Source organism: Mauremys mutica, chromosome 3, assembly GCF_020497125.1.
Source record: "Mauremys mutica isolate MM-2020 ecotype Southern chromosome 3, ASM2049712v1, whole genome shotgun sequence".
NCBI lineage: Eukaryota > Metazoa > Chordata > Testudines > Geoemydidae > Mauremys > Mauremys mutica.
In genome coordinates, this window is record NC_059074.1 from 175,423,470 (window position 1) to 175,437,841 (window position 14,372).

The 14,372-nt window shown below is 42.1% G+C and overlaps 1 protein-coding gene across 3 annotated transcripts in view; it reads left to right on the forward strand.

Annotated features, from left to right (window-relative positions):
- The window catches only part of PRKCE (protein kinase C epsilon), a 534,912-nt gene that overhangs the window by 482,367 nt on the left and 38,173 nt on the right, over window positions 1-14,372 (forward strand). For all 3 annotated transcript variants that reach the window (XM_045011041.1, XM_045011042.1, XM_045011043.1), the window contains one exon: window positions 6,864-7,010. In XM_045011041.1, coding sequence (XP_044866976.1) covers window positions 6,864-7,010 — 147 coding nt within the window. The remainder of the gene's footprint in view (window positions 1-6,863; window positions 7,011-14,372) is intronic.

Here is a 14,372-nt window from a genome sequence, read left to right on the forward strand (position 1 = left end):
GGTTCATCCCCCCACTGTTTATTAGATTAATAAAAGCTGTTTGCTGTTAATCACTGTTTCCGTCATGTCTTTCCTGTCAGAGGATTTTTCGGTGTATGGGGTGGACAGGGGTTTCATACTTGCACGGTATAGCCTACAGTACCAGGGTACAGACTTGGGGAAAGGATCAACTGCGGGGCACACACACACTGCAGTCAGTAGGCACCAGGGTCATTCTGTGTTGTGTATGCTGCCCCTGTTCATTTCGTAATGTGTATAATTGTCCAGGGTCCTAGCGCCTGTCACGCCATTACTGTGAAGGCAGGCTGCCCTTACGATGCACTTGCAACGGATCCACGAGCCTATCCGCTGCCCTGAGCCCCAACCAGAGCCCTCATCCACGGACAGATAGTCACCCTTCTCCCACACCCATCACCCCTTCCCACGCAGAAACCCGCAGCCCACTGCCGTCATCCAAACCCCTATGCAAAGAAGGCACCACTCGCCCCTTCCTGCAAACCCTCCCCTTCATGCAGAACCACTGTCATCCGTCCCCCACCCCAGAGACCTATGTAGGAGCAGGAGGATGTCAGTCCTCTATGGAGGAAGCGGTCTGTACGTCAGTGCACACCGTGCCCAGCACAGTATGCGTCCATGTCTCAACACCAGAACAGAAATGCAAAGTAAAAGAAAGATTTATTAATAATGAGTGTAACAATTACTTTGCTTAAAAACGTGCTTTGGAAGTGGGGGAAACTTGGAGAACAAGGCATGTAGCCGCAGATCCAAATCGACACAAACTGACACAGGCCCAGGGTCAGTTTCTCTTGAAAGCAAGTGGAGAGTCATAGGTTACCCTGATCTCCGAGGAAAGGAAAGGAAAAGGAAATCCTTTGCATCACAGCAACCCCCACGGTAGATTTGCCCACGCCAAAGTGGTTCGCTACTGACCGGTAGCTGTCTGGCGTGGCAAGTTTCCAGAGGGCTATGGCCACTCGCTTCTGCACACTCAGGGCTGCTCGCATCCGGGTGTCCTGGCGCTTCAGGGCAGGGGCCAGCAAGTCACAGAGTTCAAGGAAAGTGCCCTTACGCATCCTGAAGTTTCGCAGCCACTCTGTGTCATCCCAGACCTGCAGCACTATGCGGTCCCACCAGTCCGTGCTTGTTTCCCGGGCCCAGAATCGCCGTTCCACACCATGAACTTGACCCATTGCCACCATGATCTCCACTGCCCGGCGTACCCTGCTTTGTGAGAGGTCTGCGCCACTCTCCTCACCGCGCTTCAGTAGCTGACTGTTGCACAGGTGGACGATAAGGTGCGAGGAGTTGACAACGGCCATAAGTGCAGCGATGATCGCAGTGGGCTCCATGCTCACAGTGCTGTGGCGTCCGCGCTGTAACCGACCAGAAAAGTGCGCGAACAGATTTCCCGCCGGCGCTTTCAGGGAGGGAGGGCGTTTGTGAGTGACGGTTGAATGATGACAGTTACCCAAAACCACCCTCGACACATGTTTCCCCCAGCATTGGGGGCTCTACCCAGCATTCCAATGGGCAGCGGGGTGCGGGACCTGTGGGATAGCTTCCCACAGTGCACCGCTTCCAAAGTCGACGCTGGCCCCGTGAATGTGGACTCAGAAATTCGAATTAGTGTATTTAGTATGGATACACAAATTCGACTTCATAAGGTCGAATCCACAAATTCGAACTAAGTTGATTCGAAATAGTCTTGTAGTGTAGACAAGGCCTCAGTCTCATGACCTACAACATCAGATTCTCATTTACACTAAGACCCCTTTACACTGCCAGAGTGGTGCAAAGGTGCTTTAATATAACTGAGCGTTAGGCCCATGGTATTAATTTTAATTTACCACTATGTCAGCAAGAGTCCAGTCCTGCTCCCATTTGAATCATTGTGAGTTTTGGCATCAACTTCACTGGGAGCAGGATCCAGCCTCAAGAAATTAAAATAGAAAGGCAATAGCTATGACTAACACGTGATCCTGTGACTTTTTATGTGGTTCTCCTGCTGCATTGGCACCATCCCACCATGTGGCGGTTGATAGGAAGGTTCTTTTAGTCTATAATTGTATTGACAATTACATCATCAACGATGCTTTAGCAAACTGGGAGATAAATAATCTGCACTGGCTTGGGCTCCATAGAAAATAGAGGGGAAATGAATTGATATTTATCACATGGAAACAAAAGGAGTAGTAGGATAATGTCCATTTCAGCCTTTTAAGGGATTACAAACATATGGCAAACATTAAAAATACTTTTAAAATATTTTCATCGGTATCATTTCATCAGGTCTCTTCACCTTCAGTATCTACATATGAGTCCTATTAGGTTGTGGGGTAGAATACTAAACTACACTAATTAGTAGCATCTTAATCCCCTGCACTTTTAAAAAAATACTTGTGCTGATGTCTTGGTTGCCTGCAGCCTGGCATGAGGATAGGACCAGACATAGACAGAGACCAGCTTCTATTGCTTTGATATCTGGATTACACAGTACAAAAAGCATATCATCTGGCTTCCATGTTATTCTTCTCCAAAGTGTGCTGTGGCTGGTTCCTGGTCTCCTCTCTCTCCCAGTCACTTAGCTGCACCTGTGTGTGAAATAAAGCAGAGGAACCTAGGAATGCATTTTGTGGTTTTCTCAGTATATCATCATCCTTTGACAAAGTCTCTTTCAAAAATAGTTTTTATTTCCCCTAGCAGAAAATACAGGCAGTTACTGACATGAGACTTGCCTTCTATTGGGGAACCTGAAGAAACAGTGAAAATAGCTCACTTTAATTTAAGACCAAGCTTGAAGGGCTGTCCTTGAGATGGCTGATGTGTTGTTTGGAACCACAATGTACTGCATGGGAGAAGTGCACTGTACCTTTAAGAAGATAGTAGGTTAGTCTCCCATCAATTGCTGATCCAGCTATGGATCACATGTTCATTGAGAGAGACCATTTTAAGGGCTGCAGTAACTGCTTCTGTAGCAGCTGAAATAAATTTTACAGGAAACAAAACAAAACCCTACCAAAACAAACTTCACTGCACACACACTTCTCCCTGTGGAGAGAGAATGAGAGCGAACAAACAGCACGTGACAGATGTTAGTCACGTGGCTTAATTCACTACTGGAAGATACTAGTTAATGGAGGCAAAATGAGAATCTGTGTAGAATAAAATAGTCATTTTTATATTCTTATGGTCACTGTTCTGAAGCAGATAAGCTGTCTTCCATGTGCAGTTCATTGTGAGGTAGGGTTGCCAATTTTGGTTGGATAAATTCCTGAAGGTTTCATTTTATGATGTAATCTTTCATTAAAGATTAATCTTTTATTCCTGGAGACTCCAGGACAATCCTGGAGGCTTAGCAACCCTAATTGTGAAGCAGTCTATGCAGATTATCCTGTAAAAAACAATGCCCTATCCTCTGTGGAGGACGTTAATGATCCCACTGCCGTATTTGTATGAATATCTGTTTGCTCCAGGGCCCTTGGCCAATATTCCCCCATCACTCATGGCTGCAGATACATTGTTCATATCAGGGTAAAACTCTCTCTCTAAACCTCCATGGAGCCTGTGACTTTATATGTGGCTGTCCTGCTTGGGGGGGTGGCTATATATGCACTCATTTACAAACTCCAGCCCACAGCTTGGGGGCATGAAATGGGGCTGCACTGCCTCCACTCTGCAGCTGCTATAGCATCTCCTACCTATAGGCTAGAACAGCAGCCACTGCACTTTCTTTTAACGTTGCAACTGGATCTGCGTAAGCAGAGATCCAGAGGCCCTTCTTTGTGGCTTCCCCCAACTGTCTTCTCCATACTAGCCTGCTTCCAATATAGAGCGGAACTTCCCAGCATAAAGATGGAGTGCTTCTGACTGCTTGACCACTGTGCCTTTCCTTCTGCCTGTAGCCCCAAGGTGTCCTCTCTACCACCCCCATTCCTCTCACTGGCACAGGGGTACCAGGTTGGTATAGCACAGAGGGATATTTCACCCACCATGCCTAATACTTTCATCAGCCCTTGCTAAGCTCTTTGCTTCAGTAATAAGTGAAAGGCTGGGACTTCTCAACATGCTCATTGCAAAGGGTCATTTGAAATTACTGCTTTATCTGTGGGGACCACTTTCTCTAAGTTAACTAGATCGCTCAAGGTAAAACGACACCATATTTATGGGAGAAGCCACAGGAGCCAATAGCTGGGGCACAGATGTTTGTGTAACTTTGCCCTGGCCAGCATACTGGTGTCATAAATAAACAGATCAGGGTTAAGGTCTCTTTTACCTGTAAAGGGTTAACATGCAGTACCTGATGACCACCTGACCAGAGGACCAATCAGAGACAAGATTTTTTCAAATCTCTGTGGAGGGAAGCCTTTGTCTGTGTTCTTTGTTAGAGAGCTCTCTTTGGATCTAAGAGAGGTCAGTCATGTCTCCAAGTTCTCCTGGAGTAGTTTCTACTAGTTAATAGTGAGTATTAATTAGAAAGGCGAATTAGTCTTTTGAGTTGCTTTCTATATTTGCAATTGTGTGTTTGCTAAAGGAAATTCTTTATTCCTGTTTGCTGTTACTTTGCTTTCACTGAGAAAGAAAGGGGGAGGGGGGATTCTCTCCAGAGATTGATAAGTTTAGACCCTGTATGGTTCTATCTTGGATTACAGAGACAAGTTACTTTCTTTTTATTCTTTAATAAATTCTTTTCTATTAAGGACTTGGTTGGTCTTTCCTTGGGTGGATTCTCAGGGAAAGGGGAGGGGGAGGTATCCCTCTGTAGTTAAATCCCGGTGTCTCTCCTAGGAAAAGGGAGGGGGGAGGAAGCAGGGGGGAATGGTTTATTTCTCCTGGGTGTAAGAACTCCATGGATTTGGGGCTCTTGGAATCCCCTAGGATTTTGGGGAAGGACTGTGTCTCAATCCACATTTCCTGATTGAGTGGTGGCAGCTTTTACTAGATCTAAACTAGGATTTTAGTTTAGAGGGAAACCAGTGCAGGTCCCCACATTGGAACCCAACAGCTCCAAGTGGGGGTGAGACCTATGACAATTGGAGATAAGGGAAAATGTATATGTGCAGCTTTCCACTCAACATAACCACATTTGTCCTTGGCTGTCCAAAATAGTCTTATTTGTATGGTATAAAGAAACAATAAAACCATATTGTTGTGAAAATGTGTTTGTCAAAGGAGAAAGATATTGAAAGGATTATATGAAATAAAGCCTGTTTTCCTTGGGTATGATTCTGCTGCGGGATCTATTCTGGCTAAGGAAGGTTGTTGGGGCAGAAGAATGAGCGAAGGTCATGGCTTTGTGCTGGCAAAAAATGCAAAGATTGTAACCTTAGTTTTAAAATAGAAGGAAAAGTCAATATGTTAATTCTCATTAAGTTTATTTTCTATGAGAATACTGTTAAAAAGCTGCCAGTACTGGCTTAAGAATTTGTAAAGATAACAAAAGACCAAAATACCCATGAAGCTGGATGTTTGCCATTGGAAATTATGAGGAAGGATGCTCTGGTAATTGGGAAAAATGCAAAACTCAAAAATTAGTAATTAATAATATTTAACTAATAGTGTTAAACTATTTTAAAACCCTGATCGCTCTCCCATACTCAATTACACTGCATATATAGAGAGACAAATATGTAAAATTTCATGGAAGAATCTAGCTCACTCACATGTTGGCCATAGTGACAAACTCCATGCAGGGCCGGCTCCAGGCACCAGCATGCCAAGCTGGAGCTTGGGGCGGCATTCTGCAAGGGGCGGCAGTCCCCCTTGTTTTGCCCCCAAGCAGTGCGCCGAATTGCCGCCACTCCATGGGGCCTTATTCTCTCCAGTATCATTTACAGCCATGCAGAATTTGTTTTGGTAGTGTTTTATATCCACTTTACATGAGTGTGACTACATGCAGTGCATGACTTTTTATGGGAACACCCTGAATCATATTGTTTTCACAGAAATCATGGTCATGAAATATTTATTATCTTAATTATGACTCTTAGAATCTGGCCCTTCCTGGGAGCAAGGGAGAGAAGGATTGCACCTATGCAGAGGCCTCCTGGCAACATTATACCTGCAGAAGCCAGGAGCAGGTATAATGACTCAAGAGGCACTGAGTAGAACTCACTATCTGCAGCTTTTGCTACACATGGAGAGAATAGTCATAGGCTATGTTCTCTTCAGCCAAGTCTCAGAGCCACTGGCTCTTGTGTAAGGGCGGTGCAGAGCCAGGCCCCAACTCACTCCAGTATGAGACTACACTCCCTCTGGCAGCTGCTTAGAATGTGACTTAGTGTCCTCCTAGCACTGCCAGTGCAAACAAATAAATTATGCCTACATCCTTTGTGGGAACACTGGGAACTAAGGACAAGGTCCCCGCACCTTTTCTTCCATCTCCAGCATGTGTGCTAGAGCATCTGTATTGTGATCCTATGAATTCAAGAAAAGAATTGAATTAACAGTTAAAAATCATATTTATGGCAGCACAAACCAGAGTGGCTAAAATAAGAGCCTCCCTGAACGTCTATCCTTAAGATGACTCTGGAGGGTTTAATAGTTTGTTGCTGCATTTACCAGTTTTGTCTAACACTGGAAGTAGGAGTAGAAATACTGAAAAGGAGTCTGTTCCCAGCCAGGTGAAATTAGGATATTTCTGAAATTTTTGAGGAAGCCTTTTCCCATGAGATTTACAGGTAGGAGTCTCAGATGAGTTTGCCTGGAACCTCTGACCCCTAGAGGGAATCCTATCACTCATGCAAGAAATGCAACCCTTTCTAGGAGAGTATCCTTACAAAGAGCTGCACTGAGAATGTGTGTTTGGATTGCAAATAATTATCAACCATATGTCACTAATATTTTGTAACTTCTCCTTTCCCCAGTTCATGACAAAAAACCCAAATAAGCGACTAGGCTGTGTGGCGTCGCAAAATGGGGAGGACGCGATTAAACAGCATCCGTTCTTTAAGGAAATTGACTGGGTTCTTCTTGAACAAAAGAAAATCAAGCCACCCTTCAAACCTCGGATTGTAAGTAGCAGTTTGAGTAAACTCTGGAGATAACTTGGTTAAAAATTTGTACCAGTTGGTTTCTTTTGCTGTATTAAGAAACTATGCACATGGTGCAGCAATTAGCAGTTGAAATAACAGAGTTAAGTGCCGTGCTGAAGAGATTTCCCTGGTATTGGTTCCTCTGAAGGTAAGTGTCAGATTAGAATACACTGTAACATTTTTTTATTCAGTCTCTTTGCAAACTGAAGAGAGCACAAGATCCTATTTTAAAGCTTTCCCTCAGTTTCTATGGATATCTCAGTCTGAAGAATGTGCTTCAAGTTATATACATTCTCAGTAGGAACTATGCAATAGTCCCACCTTGGTAAATCGTTGTGGTGTTTAGGAAAATGTTCCTGATTACATCAAATAAAAAAAATACAATAAAACAACATTAAGAACTAAAACCAATAAAGGAAAGAAAAATGTTTAATGGGCTAGTTATGTCCAGATACCTATCTGTTACTAAGTAATAATAAAGTATCGTATTTTAAATTAACAAATGTAGATAAACATCCACCTCTCGCTAAAGCAACTGAACCCAGGCAAAATAGTTTTCATTATTCTTTTCTTCCTCTAAACGAAAATCACCAAACAAATGAGATGTATTTATATTTTACAAAAATGTCAGCTTTTGGGTTAAGAATATGTATGGCAAATTTTATGATGAGGTATTTGAAAACATTGGCTTAGAGTCTAAAGAAAGAATAGACTCTTGACTATAGCACTGCAAGTATGGTACTTTTATACCTAATCAGACAATATTATTTTCCACCTGGTGCCAAAGCTTTGGAAACCCTCATGCTTCTTTTAATTTTGTTCCCTCTTTATTGAATTGTACTGTTTGGTCTTGTCTGCAAGTATTTTCAATGTTCTGTTTGTGTCTTTCTTCAGAGAGTTTATGAAGATATTAAAAAACATTGGGCCCAATGAATCCAAGTGTCATAAAAATTAGGTGCAGAAAAGACCTATTAAGTCGTCTAGTCTGTCCCATATGTCTATGCAGAATTTTCCTCTGTGGGATAACAGTGTAGGTTCATATATCCCAAGTGACTGGGCTTTCACCATTTCACTGGGAGAATATGCCACTACCTAATAGATTTCACTCACAGGAATATTTCTAAATCTAAATCTAAATCTTCCCTTTTCTAATTTCATCCAATTTAGTCCGAGTTTTACCTCTTCGTACTCTCCTTATTAATTTCTTCCCATTCATTGTTCACACCCATCAAATATTTGAACGGTTAAGTTCAGGTTTAGCCAACCTATATATATCAAGCTCTTTTAACATTTCCACATAGACGTGTCCTTTCATCCCATAATCATTTTTGTTGCTCTTCTCTAAACCTGTCCTGTTTGTCAACTTTTTTCTAGTAATGGACTGACCAGAACTCAAGGTAAAGTTCTAAATGAATCCACACTTGCTTTACCCCAGGCCACCAGTATCTCCCTATTTCTCTAGAGATTTCTGAAACTAATTGCCAGTGATCCAGTACTTCTGTCAGCTATTTTCCCTTAATACCTCAGGATGCAGATTATCTACTGGTAGTTTTGCATACATTCACATTTTCCAGCTATTCCCTTATCTCTACTTTATCAATAGCTGTTTTGCAAGATCTTCATTATTTAATTGTCCAAATGAATTTTTGTTTTTCTTCTCATTAAAAAACAAAAGGAATTCAGTATCTCAGCCATTTTGACTGATCATTGATATAACCCCTCCTAATATGTTAATGGGCCATCTTTCTTTCTGATAATTCTTTCTCTCCCAATATATTGCAAAAGCCATTTTTATTTCCTTTCACACCCTTTTGATAGCATTAGCTCCTTTTGCATATTTGCTCCTTTTTCCTTACATCACTGTTAATATTTTTGTTTGGTTACCTCTTCCATTTCCATTGAGATTTGTTGGTGATCTCTAAGCAGATCCTTGTAAAGCTAGAGTGTCAACTGGTGGCTCCTGAAATACTTACTTGTAGGGATAATTGTATGTTGCACCTTAATTATGCTGGGTTTTATGATCCTTCAGGCTGCTATCACAGCATTGGATTTCCATACTTCCCATCACACCTTATTCACCAGCTTACTTAGCTCTCCAGACTTTGCCTTCCTGAAATCTAGTAGCCTTGTACGGCTGCTTTCTGTGAAACCTTTCCTTATGATGGTGAATTCAAAATTTTTTAGTCTGGTCTATTATTTTCTCATTCTCAATCTGTTCCTCCCTCTCAGTAAAAAGTGTATCAAGGATAACTTATCTTCTAACTTGTCTCTATCAGTTCTTACAGTTAGCATCTCCCTACTCTGAAAGTGCACCAAGCATAATTAATTACACTATGTGATTATTTTGTACTAGCTCCATAGTTTTGCACCTGTTTAGTTTTCCCTGTTTTATTAGAATCCCCAGGCAAGATCATCTGAAAGTTTTATTGCACCTCTTAATCAGAAAAGTGATATCATTTGGAAAAGAAAATTGTGACTTGTATTGAGTGTTGACAAAAGGGTTACACAATGAGGACACAATTATAAACCGTGCAACCTCGAAGTCGGAGGTACATCCAGTGAGACTCACATGGGTCAGTGTTCGGCCAATAAAATTTAATATCTTCATAAATAATCCAGAAGAAGATTTTATACGGACACCAATCTAGGAAAGATTGAAAGGACACCAATCAATAAAAGATGGAAGGGAGAAAGTACAGAAGACTAAAACAAATGGAATGGAAAGTATATAGAATTCCCCTTTAAATTTGATTCGATTTAATAAACTTCCTTGTTTTCAACCCTGACAAAGGCACACTTGAAGTGCTCTACAATTTTTAACTTCTTGCAATTCTGTGAAGGAAATATTGATTAAGAATGTCATCTAAAAATGTAAAAGAATAAAAGGGCTTGATATACAACAGTGAGGTTAGGAAGACTTGACATAGTGAGAACACCTTTGAGCCAAGAGGCCTGATTTGTAGTCAGAAAATAGGCACACATTTACATGCACTGTGAATGCACATAGGCATTGTGTGCATTTGCAGCTATCTAGTCATGTGTGCATCAAAATTCCAGATTTGCACGAATGTATACAGTAGTGCCTGTGCAAAGGAGGCACATATTTACACAAGTGTGCAGCTGTTTTCTGACCAAGACCTAAAATGACTAAGGGGGATTTTGCTATCTACCTGTGTTATAGATACTTGAAGAAGTAAGAAAAGAGGGATATTGATTTAAGTGAATCATGGGTAATAAAATTACAAATAAAGGGCTTAATTTTTTTAAAAAAAGCAAACTTAAGACATTAGGGAAAAATGGTCAAACACTGAGGTCAGTAGAATAATCTGCCAAAGGAGGTGACTGAAGCATCAGCATTAGAATTAATTCTGAGTAAATATCTAGAATTCCTGACAGTCCTTTCCATCCTGTGATACTGGAGGACCAGGGAGCAGTGGGAGAGTGGGAGAGGGGAAATATATAAGCCATAGGCTAATTAAGGTGTGGTTCCCTGTAGACGAGGGAGGGTTGCTACAGGTTAATTAGGTTGCCCTGCCAGGAATCTCGTAAAACCCCCTGCTTCAGGCAGTCAGAGAAGGAGGAGAAAGGAGAGAGGACTGGATCTTGGAGGTGTGTGAGATTTGAGAGACCAGAGAACTGAAGTAAGGGAGACCCTGCCCCGGTAGGGTAGGGAGACTCCCTCCCCAGTGCCTAAGGACCGAGGGTAACCCCACCCAAGGGGGAAGAGACTAGAAAACCCACAGGGTTTAAGAGGGGCTGGGACTCCCCTGCGTCCCCCCTCTACCACCTTCCTGGGCCAATAGCGGGGCCCTCAGCGCCCAAGAGCAGGGACAAGCTTAGCCCCCCACCACCACCAAGAAAAGCGCACGACCCACCAGATGAACATCGGCCATCGTGTCACAATCCATACTGGCTTTTATTCTTGCTGTGCTTACTGTAGGCTTGATCCAAAACTCATTGATATCAATGCCAAGAGACACTCCCATTGAATCTGTTGGGCTTTGGATCAGTTCCTGTTTCAAAGAGGGCAAAGATCCCTCTGCAGAGTGATAGAGGAAACCATAGCAGCTAATAGAAAGGACAATATCTGGGTATGCAGTAATGGTCATGCTCCCAACCTCTTCTACATTGGTCCAATATGTCATTTTCAGCTCTACCAGCCATTAGAACTGATCTTTGAATCTTCCACTTGGATTTGTAAGAAGCAGCTGTATGGCTGTTCATTAACCAGCCTTTCTGTATTTACACCATTACAGAAAGTACGATTTATGCCCATTACAAGCAACTCTGCAACTTTCATGGAAGTGCAGCTTCTAATGAGGTTCATGAAAGTTTATTCAGCCAGTGGTTGTAACCAAGTAAATTACCTTTCTAAATTAAAAGGATATTGTCAAGAATTTTCCATCATTTTCAAAATGATTTATTGATTCCAATGATCCCTTGGAAGCTTAAAAACACAGATCTCTTTCCAAAACTATCTTTGGCTTTCAGCCTTGGGATGAAAATCATCCAGGCACAGAAGACCCTTCCAAGGCCATTTGCACAGGGGGAGCCATTGGCAGAGCAATATCAGCAAAGGGCTAAGCAGCGGACTGCTAAGAGTGACACAGAGTGTAGCATAGTTGTGGGTCAGGGAAGGGCAATGGGATCCATGCTTATGCAGGTGAAGTGAATTCCTTTAGTGTGCTTACTGCTCTAGTTCTCTAGGTGCTTCTCTTGCGGAGGGATGCTATAAGGTTTTGTTTTATTTTAAAGCAAAAATAGTATTGAAGCATTTGTTTGGAGGTAAATAATAGAAATTAAATGGAGCAAAGAGTCCTGTGGCACCTTATAGACTAACAGACGTATTGGAGCATGGGCTTTCATGGGTGAATACCCAGCATCTGACGAAGTGGGTATTCATCCACGAAAGCTCATGCTCCAGTACGTCTGTTAGTCTATAAAGTGCCACAGGACTGTTCGCTGCTTTTACAGATCCAGACTAGCACGGCGACCCTTCTGATGCAGAAATTAAATGGACTTTGCAAACAGAGGTAAGGAGGAAGGATATGTTAAATCTTGGGCCTGGTGACCTTGATAGTGTCTCTTAAGGTTTACTTCCATTATTCTTAGAAAGCTTGTGCTTGAGTTTCAAAGAACTTCTTGAATTTTCCTGTGTCATAGAATTCAAATTAGATGATTATAATTGCACTTTGAACCTTAAACCTGTCCTCTAGAATAAGGGCTAAGGGACAGTTCACCCCACCAGGCACAATACTCCCATATTGTGTCAGCGAAACCCTAGGATTCTTCCATTTGGGGAGGCCACGTTTTCTCCTATCTCCAGCCATAGGGTTTTTTTGAGGCATCCAACAATGAAAGAGCTAATCCCCCAAGAACCACAAAGGCCTCAAGTATCCAGGCTGGCTTTCTGCTCTCCATCCCTCTCTAGCTGCATGGCAGCATGGCCTTTGCCCATTAATCTGATTTGATCAGATCATTCCCCAAAACGAGGGGTCTCACACTGTGAATGAGAAAATTGGTGAAAAGCATTCATTTAGCCACAAAAGTCTCATGGGTTTCCAGTGTGGTTGCATTGCTGACCCACCACCTCCCACACATCAGTCCATCAAATAGTGAAGCATCCACAGATGGACTTTTGTGTGTCTGGGGGGAAGGAAAGAATGGTACTATGATCCAGGATCCACTCTAGCCCAGTCCCACTTGCCCACTGAAGCTGGGGGAAAGTTCTAACCCTAAATTCACAGCTCACCTGGGTGAAGTCAGTTGGAGCTTCAGATGTACAGCAGCTCTGAAAATCAGCCCTTTATTCTTCCTCCTTTTTCTTGTATAATTAACATGGACACAGTAAAATTACTACTTTAGTAAGATTGGCGTTTCTCAATCACTGGGTCACAGCCTCTGGGGGATGGGTCACAAAAGGCAATCAGGGTGGGTCGCAAGTTATTGAAAGTTTTGTTGCAATCTAAAGCAAAGAAAATCTTTCCCTCTCAGATCACATACCGTATATACTCGTTCATAAGCTGAATATTTTTGGTAAAAAAGTGACGCATTGAAGAGCGGGGGTTGGCTTATAAACGGGTCTACACTAAAATTTGATGATTTAAAACTCTATGGAATCATTGAATTGAATGTTGGCTTGGGGGCTCCATGCCTGTGAACGCTCCAGGTAAACAAAACGTCCTGACCCGCCAGCTGCTTACCCTGACAGGCTGGGAGTCAAAGTTTTCCAAACCCTGAATTACAGGTTTGGCTTATGAAAGGATCATACTGTTTTTGCTATTTTTACTTATCTATCTTGGGAGGTCGGCTTATAAATGAACAGGCTAATGAATGAGTATAGACAGTATTCTCTGTCATCCTCTCTAGACACATCCACAAATAAATTGTATAGACTTACCATGGTTACCCCTTAGACTTTTTTTATCCCTTCTTATAGAATACATTTAAGAGGGTTGGAAAATTTTTACCTTCAAATAACGGGTCACCACCCTGAAAAGGTTGAGGAACACTGAGCTGGACACTACTACAATGCTTAGTAAACCAAATGTTTACCCTGTGGGGTATCTGTTTGGCAATGAAACCAAAGTATGGTACTTTGATGGCTTTATCAGTGCCTGTAGCAACCCATTTTTATTGTGGCTGTATAAAAATGGAGCTAACAAAGTAATTGTACTATGGTGATTTGCTGTGAACACCCAACTTTCACAGAGCAACACATTGTTTTCAACCTCCATGCCATTATAGCTTCTAACTTTACCAATTTAAAAGGTTGCTGTCGTCAACTCTGTTAAGCTTCAAAAGTGATCTGCAGTCTTAGAATCATAAAAATGAGAGATGGGAAAGACCGGTTGTAATCTCTTGTTCTGCTGTGGTAGGATTGTAAATGGCAATGTGGAATAAAAGCAAGTGCTGCCAAATGAGAGTCTGGTTTATCTGATCTGAATCCCCTGCATTTTGCCAGCTTACCACTATTGTTGTGTTGTTGAGAATATTTTTCCCAATGTCTGTCTGTTCAGTCTGCAATTCTAAAGGCTCTGGGAGGCAGCACTATGTCTAGAGGTTCTTTTACCAGCTTTTCTACTGGCTAACTGTGTGACTGTGAACAAATCACCTAGCGTTTCCATACCTCAGTTTTCATACCTGTAAAATGGGACTAGTAATACTTACCCACCTGTTTAAGGCACTTTGATATCCTCCAGTGAAGGGGTCATATAGTTGAGAAATATTGTTATTAAAGTATGTACGCTCAATTTGAATCCAGTTTTACATTTTCTTAATGACAACACTTGCATCACTTCCCTTGGGAGACTGTTCTATAGTATAACAGACCTCAGTGTT